Source organism: Vespa mandarinia, chromosome 3, assembly GCF_050613455.1.
Source record: "Vespa mandarinia isolate Hongniang chromosome 3, ASM5061345v1, whole genome shotgun sequence".
Lineage (NCBI taxonomy): Eukaryota > Metazoa > Arthropoda > Insecta > Hymenoptera > Vespidae > Vespa > Vespa mandarinia.
In genome coordinates, this window is record NC_140812.1 from 3,538,374 (window position 1) to 3,547,500 (window position 9,127).

At 32.3% G+C, this 9,127-nt stretch overlaps 1 protein-coding gene across 5 annotated transcripts in view; it reads left to right on the plus strand.

Annotated features, from left to right (window-relative positions):
* Nucleotides 1-165: 165 nt before the first annotated feature.
* The window catches only part of LOC118448655 (tyrosine-protein phosphatase non-receptor type 2-like), a 10,370-nt gene continuing 1,408 nt past the window's right edge, over nt 166-9,127 (plus strand). The window contains exons 1-8 of one of the 5 annotated variants that reach the window (XM_085656010.1): nt 166-1,043; nt 1,831-1,992; nt 2,070-2,329; nt 2,415-2,640; nt 2,747-2,899; nt 3,269-3,437; nt 3,514-3,721; nt 3,813-9,127. The exon at nt 3,813-9,127 is cut by the window's right edge and continues 37 nt beyond it. In XM_085656010.1, coding sequence (XP_085512136.1) covers nt 942-1,043; nt 1,831-1,992; nt 2,070-2,329; nt 2,415-2,640; nt 2,747-2,899; nt 3,269-3,437; nt 3,514-3,721; nt 3,813-4,017 — 1,485 coding nt within the window. In that variant the 5' untranslated portion in view covers nt 166-941 and the 3' untranslated portion in view covers nt 4,018-9,127. Of the gene's footprint in view, nt 1,044-1,248; nt 1,641-1,830; nt 1,993-2,069; nt 2,330-2,414; nt 2,641-2,746; nt 2,900-3,268; nt 3,438-3,510; nt 3,722-3,812 lie in introns of those variants that run through there. The other 4 variants (XM_035882163.2, XM_085656009.1, XM_085656011.1 and 1 more) reach the window with 4 other exon arrangements.

Sequence of the window (9,127 nt, forward strand, 5' to 3'; positions counted from 1 at the left end):
TTCCACGTAATCAGAATATACAACATTAGAAAAAATGGAATTGCGTACTAATATTTCTAAGGAAAACTATATATTGATGCTTTGAGGAATTTGCTTTTAAATCAATGTGCAACAATTTCGAAATTACTTGTCGCGCGTTTCGTCAATGTATTAGTACGGTAGAGAGGAGTATCGAAGATGCTTCGTCGAAATACGGTCTTCCTTGTTCTTTCCATCTTTTTTCCTCCCACTCTCTCTCTCTCTCTCTCTCTCTCTCTCTCTCTCTCTCTCTTGCTTTTGCTCTCTCCTCACTTTTCGCGAATTCAGATGTCAGCACTGTTCATCGCATTTCACATTAGCGTTTACAACGACGTTGATGTCAACAGTGTTTGGAGTAGTGAGGGAGTACGTTTGATCTTGATCGTGTAGTAAAGTGCTTGGTGCTGCCGGTAGTGATATGGTTTTGCGTTAGTGACTCATTGTGGAAGGGAGGAAACGGGAGTAAGCACGTCTCCGTTTTCCGTAGGTATTCCGTAAGGATTACCGTGTTCATTCGTGGGTTCGTTCGTCTTTCGTTGGTTCGTTCGTGTACATAGTTCAGACAGTGTAGAAGCGAAGGGTAGCCTTCGCGCGAGTGTCCGGCTCGCGCATGGCATCCCTTGCCGGTTGAAACGCCTTTTAAACGAAAAGGTGAATAAGAAAGAAAGGAAGGAAGGAAGGAAAGAAGAAAGGAAGGAAGGAAGGAAAGAACGAAAGAAAGAAATAAAGAAAGGAGTTAAAGCGAGAAAGAGCGAAGAAGGAGAGGGAGCGAGACAAGAGCGGGAGAGAAGGTATCGCGCGCGAGCGGGGCCCAGCCTCTTGGCGTGCCTCCTCTCGTGCTTCCTCTCGCGCCTCTTCTCGTCGTCTTGTCGTTTTTGCCGTGAGCGTCGAACGCTAGTAAGAATTACGAACAGGCCGACACGATGACCGACAACCAGGAGCAAACACGCGAAACGGCGATAAGTAACGTCGAAACTGAGTACCTAGAGATCACCTCGAAGGAAGCTTGGCCAATTCTCTATCAGGTAATAAATGAGCGAGAACTCTCTCTTTTTCTCTCTTTTTTTCCCCCTTTTTCCTCTCCCTCTTCCCTTTCGTCTTCCTCCTTTATCCATTCATCTAACCATCATTTAACATTCTTCCTCGCTCATGTCGTCTTTTCCCTTACTCCTCCTTCTCCTCCTCCACTCCTCCTCTTCTTCCTCCTCCCCTATCACTTCTACGAAGAAAAGAATCGCAACGATCATGACTACGTGACGAAGACGAGGATGAGAATAATAAAAAAATATTAACGATAATTTCGTTCAGTAACGAATTTATGCAGCCGTATGTATCGCACACTGACGGAGCATTTTGTCGTCGTGTAACCAAAAATGCAAACAGATCGTATATATTTTTAATTACCGGCCAATTCGCGAAGCCAGTTTGACGGTCACACGATGATGTCGCGCGTTACCGTTTGTAGTTAAAGTTATTCGTCATGGCACAACGTCCTTCCGATCTTTAATTCGATTTCCATCTTGAGAATTACGTGTATTTTGTAGTACAGATGCATTGGTGTATTCATCAGCGTCAATGTCATGCTATATGCAGGATAGAATGAAGAATAATTGCTTTGAGTGGTAAAGGCTCCTCTATATTTTAATCTAGTTCTTTTCATTTCTTATCAACCTCCCTTGTTTCCAATTAAATTCCCAATCATTATAAAATGTACTTGATGTCACATTTGTCTATTGATTAGATTTACATTATGAATTTTTGAGTTGACAATGCCTTTAATTTGTATTAACATTAAAAACTTAACTTTGACAGCATATACGAAATGAATGTGGTAATTATGGATACACGTATAATGAATCAAAGAAACGACAGAATAGGAACTTGAATCGTTACAGAGATGTGGCTCCTTACGATCACACCAGAATTGTTCTTAAAAGGGGTCCATGTGATTATATTAATGCCAATCTGATACAGGTACATATATAAAGTAATTAATGGTTATAAACATACAATGATAAATCTATAAGTAGTTCTATGTAATTTCATCTTAGATGGATCGTGCACATAGACAATATATTCTCACACAAGGGCCATTGCCATCTACTGCTGGTCATTTCTGGCTCATGGTATGGGAACAAAATAGTAAAGCTGTATTAATGTTAAACAAGACGATTGAAAAAGATCATGTTAAATGTCATCAATATTGGCCTCTTGAAAGTACAGAAAGTACAATGGCTTTCCCAGATGTTGGTCTAAAAGTAGAGTATATTAGTAAAACAGAGTCATCAGATTATACCACAAGAACATTACGGTAAAAGAAGTGTATATATAATTTATGAGGTTAATTATATCTTTGACACATGTAACTATTCTTTTTTTTTTCTTCGTCTTTTTAGAATAACAGATTTGGAAACATTGGAAAGCAGAGAGATCTTACACTTCCATTATATTACTTGGCCTGATTTTGGTGTGCCACAAAGTCCTACAGCCTTTTTACATTTTTTAGCAGATGTAAGACAGTCAGGAGTATTAAATCAAAATGTTGGGCCACCTGTTGTTCATTGTTCTGCTGGAATTGGAAGATCAGGAACCTTTTGTTTAGTTGATACATGTCTTGTTTTAGTAAGTCAATATACTTGTTTTAAATATCATATGTAGGTTAAATTAAATGTCTGAAATATTATGTATGAATGAGTATCTTAGAATTTTGTTTATTGATTTCTTATAGATAGAAGAAAATGGTTTAAATTCTGTAAATGTAAGGGATGTTTTGATGGAGATGAGAAGGTCTAGAATGGGTTTAATACAAACACCTGATCAATTAAGATTTTCATATGCTGCCATTATTGAAGGAGCAAAACAATTGCCATCTAATAACGTGGTAACTAATACCAATTCGCAGTAGCACAGTGCTATTAGTTATGTGTGATTACCAAATGAAGTATTATATATTAACAATATCAATTTTGATTATATATGTTTTTTTTTATATAGTAGTAGTTATCCTACTGTTTAACACGTTGCTGCAAATGATAGCTATAGCCGTCTTGCACATGACAACTGACGCTCTATTTCATATGGCAATCATAAACAATTGAAAAAAAATATGTTTCTGAGCACGATCGTCAAATTAAAAGTGTGTGGCAACATGTTAAATAATATGTCTGTTAATATTTAACATTCTAATAGCATTGATCTACTGTGATATTATATAATGATTGCTTTTTTCTAAATTAATTGTAATTTACAGAATGTCGACAACAATGAAATAGTAACAAATCATTATGATGTTGTTAATAACATCAGTAACTCTTCAATAGAAGAAGAAGATGAGCCTCCACCTTTACCACCTCCTAGAGGAGAATCTTTACAACGTAGCATGATAGCTGAGTTAACCGCTAATACAAATACTGGAAATGGTAATAACCTTTTTATTGTCGTTTTCAGAAAAATGTATGAATGGTTTATGCAATGTTCTTTTATATTAAATAGCAGATGAATTAGGTGGACCACCAGATAAACCATTGCCTAGGGAACCGTCAATATGTACACAACCATCTACAAGTCCTCCTCCTATAAACTCTACATCTATTGCAAACAAACTTCACGAACAAAATTCCGATGGTGCCGTATCTTCAGCTGATATTGTCAATGATAGTGAAAGTTCTTTTCATACAGTTAGTCCTCTGTCCAGTCCTGATGCGTAAGTTTTCTCTATGATTATGAATAATGAATTAAAATATTTCACATGCACAAAGATTATTGTATTGATTTTATTGACATTATTTTAACAGAAAAAGTGAACTTCGTCAACGTAATCGTGATAAGAAGGAACGGCTGGCTGCGCAAGTTCGGGAGATGAAACGTCGGCAAAAGGAAGTCGAAGAATGGCAAAAACTCAAGAGGTCATTATTTAAGCCCCTTACAATAGGCATAGGTGCAGCAATTGTTGGTGGGGGTGTTTTAGCATTTGTTGGCTATTTGTATATGCGTGGTTAGAATTATAAGATTACAAATATTATCACTTGTATATGAAATTGCAAGTGACTAGTGATACTAATATGATGCACGTTTTTCGAGAATTCTTATTCTCAATGCAAGATTTTTACATCTTGATCCTTATCGGTTACTACTCTCTTTAAAGCTAATAGAAAAGAAAATGTGAGAGGAAGTAAGCTATTAATGATAACAGGATCATCTGTCAAAAAAAAGTATCATAAATGATACTTAGCGATCATCTTCTGATGATCCTGTTAACAAACGAAGGTAATATTATCTATAACATATGAACATGAGTAATCACAAATTGCGAATGCAAGACGTGATATTTGAACATCAGAAGGAAAAAGATAGATGTTAGGGAAAACTGATCAATGAAAGAGCTGAATTTTTCAATTTGTATTTTTATATTGCGATTCATTCTATAAATATTTGAAACTAGAATGCATGTCCATTTTCAGATTTCTTGCATAGATTTCGTCATACTATGTCATGATTCATTAATCAATTATCCAGATGTGCTCTTGTACAAATGTAATGGAAAAGTATAACGTACTTTCAGAGAATCATTTCCTTACTTTTATAAGTAATGTGTTACGAGAAACTTGAAAGTTCGCGTTCAAAAAGTTCTTCATTTGTATTTAAACACCATAAAAAATATCGGATATATGCATTCTTTTCACGTTGATTCAGTTTGTTATACATTTATATTGAAATAGCAATGAACTTTTTTATAAATAATGTTTCTTTCACATTGATTTCATATCATCAATAGTTACACAATTCTTGTAAAGTACGTTTCAAGTATAAATTAATTTAATTTACTTGAACGCGAAGTATAATATTAAAATGCAATTATTGCATATGTTAAATACTTATTGCTATATCGTTGTTTTTTTTCTATTTAGTATTCTAACTAGAAATTCTAATAAGGATTAATTATTCTAATTATTCTAATAAGGAAGTAAGACATGAATTTTATATAAAAAGAAGCAATTTTTAAATAGATTAGATCTAGTGAAATTCAGGGTATGAAAATCATGAAATTGACAAGCACCTCATTATCTTTATAGTGTATAATAGGTACGCTTGTGATAGAACTAGAAATTATTACAACAGTCACATAATAGCATCATAGATGTTTTTTGAATATTTGCCATTAATATAGAATTTGCTCTTTCACCAAGAACGTTTCAACAAATGAAAAAAGGATTAATTATTCGACGCCATATAATGAAGTCGAAATGTTGCGGAAATTAATTGGAAGAAAGAAAAAAGAAACAGTTAAAGAAAAAAAATCTAGCTAACAAATATAAAATAAAGAAGCAATATTCACGTATAATCAATTCATAAAATATAGATGCTATATATTGATTGGCATTAAAGCTTTTTTATAATTGCTTGTTTATAACATACGATAGTCATTTTTTTCTAGAGTATCGTTTGTTTAAAATGATTTCACTTAAGTCATCTGCCTAAGTCTATATGGTAGATAACATATATTTCTATTTCAAAAAAAATATTTGTGTGTATCTGATAAAATACTTATCCTTTGTTATAAAGTATTTTGAATTCATACTATTAGGTTTTATATTATAATTTCATTTCATCTTTTCTTTCATTTATACCATAATTTACGAACTTTAATGATAACCGATCGATTCATTTGATTCTATTTTCTTCGATTTTACACAATAACATTCCTCATTATTATAGAAGTATAGCTTCAAGTTTTCTGAAGTTATAAGCAAAATCTTTAAAAGATACAAAAAATAGTAGGTTCAGAATTCATCTGTAGTGCATTTAATCGCCCATTACTTTTTTTTTGTTTCATGACATACTTGTCTGGAGAAGTACGTAATACAATTAGGATCATTAATGACGCATAGTAGTATCTCCTTCATTTTAAAGGAAACTCGGCGAACTGGAAGGGATATCTCCACTGTGTGCTATTAATGCTCACAATTGTATATATTAACATGAAATAAAGAGACTTCAGTTTTGTACGCAACTTTCTATTTGAAAATTTTTTAAATATTTGAGAGATTATCATAATGTATTTATAATTTTATCCTCTTGCTCCTACTTTTTTATAAAAAGACCGTACAGTATATGAAATACACGTGATCGTTTAAACCAATAATTGAAAGTCTTATTGAAAAATATGATTTAAAGAAGAAAATTTGTCTAAAAAAACATTTTTAGAAACGTACAGAGCAAGGGGAAGACTGAATATGGCTAGTAACTTCTCAAAAAACAGAGAAAAAAAATATGAGTAAAAGAAAATAGAATATCCAACTCATATTTGTATATCAAGCTATACTATATATGTATATATATATATATATATATATATATATATATATATATATATATGTTTGTATATATCTATATGTATATCTATATGTATCTGTAAGTCATGAAGACCTTGAAAAAAGGAATTTGGATCGTATTTCAATTAACCGAAGTTGCAAAAATGTGTACTTGATATATTGGTATGTTTTCTGAGTGTGGCCACTTGAGACAGCTTGTGTAGTATGTGCGAGAAAGTGCATGCGTGTGTGTGTTTGTATAAGTGTTTTCATAAAGGTGTATTTTTTACTTTCATACATTATTAACATTGGAATACGATCTCTGAAACTATAGGAGCATTAGATTTAGATGGACGCGTGTTCATTTTCCATCTTTACAAAGTACATAAATGAGAACACATAAGTATGTTTGCATGCATTTACGTATGTATGAATGTATGTATGTATGTATGTATATATGTATGTATGTATGTATGTATGTATGTATGTATGTATGTATGTATGTATAGACATAAATACATAAATAATACATACAAGAGCATACATCTTCTATCCTATTATAATTCCACATATGCATAATCGAGCTATATTAATTACACAAGTGCGCTCATAAGTGAAAAGGAAAAGAAGAAAAAAAACAAAAAGAAACTATTATAATATCTACTATCAATATTTTTCTTGTTACAAGTTGTGTACATCTCTCGATGCTAACAAATAATGTAAATTGTACTATCATCAAATTAGAGTTTAGTTTATGAAAGTTTGTCGTCATTTTTTCTACACTCTTAACTACATATTTTCAAAATATTTATCTTTATATGTTATATTGTTACACATAATAACAAAATTGAATAGTATACTTTATAATCATCGTATCATATAGAAGTAATACAGAACACTTTCGACGATATTTAACAAAAGGTGGAAGAACACGCGTACTGAACTTTTTACTTTCGGTCGATTTAAAAAGACTGACGACAAGTAGAGAAAAGGGAGATATGATGAACTTTTCATGCCTTCAAATTTTTCAAATAAAATAGTCAACTGTAAAAGCCTAGTTAGTTAACGCTCAAAGATATTATTTGTATGGAGAAAAAGAATTGGAAAGATTGGCAAGAAACAAAAAAGAAAAAAGAACAAGTAAGCGGTTGGTTACTACCTCTGTGTTGTGCTTAGGCAGGGATGATTTTTACGATCAGGATATGTTTAGAAGCACGGTGCTAATTAAAAGTTCCAAAAACTGGTATGCGCTTTAAACGTATCTCTGCTGTACGTTATGTATTGTACACGAGTATATGTGCGTGTATGTGCATTTGCATGAATGATAAAAAGATATCGATAGTGATGAATACTAAGCTGATGACATTTCTTTTTCGTTGAAAGAAAGGCAACACGCGGTGAAAAATGTATAGAAAAAATAATTTTAAAAAACCAGGAATGAAGGTAGTATGATTGTGAAAAAAAATTAGCATGTGAGAGTGAGTGAGAGAAAGGAAGAGCGAGAGTGAGAGAGAGAGAAAGAGAAAGGGAGAAAGAGAGAGAGAGAGAGAGAGAGAGAGAGAGAGAGAGAGAGAGAGAGAGAGAGAGAGAGAGAGAGAGAGAGAGAGAGAGAGAGAGAGAGAGAGAGAGGAAGGCACCGTTGTAATTCTCAATTGTAACAGATAGTAATATGCCGAACACACAGAAAATATGGTTAAGTGCCTACTCGTACAAAAGAAACAAATGAAACTCTGAATTACAAGCAATTATTCTCTGGCAAAATAGCACATTAAGAGGATTATACAAGATTATGGTTTATTGATGGTAGAATAATTTTCGATAAAGCAAATCGTTTTTATTACCCGACAATATACAAGTAAATAATAGTGATAGCATACCCATCCATTCTCGGATTATGCTGAGCGACGATATGTTGTCCGTATTATTATAGAAAAAACTATGAAAAAAAGAAAAAAATTAAAAAAAAAAAGCTATTCTAATCAAGAAAGAAAAACGCGATGAATTATCGAGATCGCTTTGTAAGCCAAAAAAACAAAACAAAACATACGATTTCCTTCTACCAAATGATACATTGAAGTTATCTCTAGTTTTCAATAATATATATCATATATATAGAGATAGAAAAACAAAAGGGCAAAATGGATAAATAAATAATAAGCCTTGGGTCAAAGATTATCAGAGGTAATCGTAAAAGTAATATAAGAAACATCTTGATGATCGGCTTACACGTAATCTCTATGTATAGTGTACCGTACTATTAGTATTACGAACAGTGATTATTGATAATACAAAATAAAATGAAAGATAAGGAAGTAAATAATAATAATAATAATTAAAAAATAAAATAAAAAAAAAGAAGAAACCGGAACGTGCGTGTCCAAAATTGAAAGTGATGTATAATATAACCATTGCTGTGAACCGTACATTCTAGATATTTCGTCCGTGCAATTAAACTAATTCATTAACGTATAATGTACCGTTAAATATTTTTTGTTTATTTTTAATTCTCTCTCTTGCACGTACTATAGATATAAACATACATTTAGTGATACAGGATAAAATTGGACAATATGGCGCGCGGACGGTCAATATACGATATAGGAATACATTATATATATATACATGTACGAAGCATCGAGGAAAAAATCAATGTGCTCGATAGTATTTCATATATATTATCGTTTATTCTATACTGTTTATTTTTAGCGAGAGAAGTAAATGATTTTACATTAGAAATACATAACTATGAAATGATGATAATGATGATGATGATGATGATGATGATGATGATGATGATG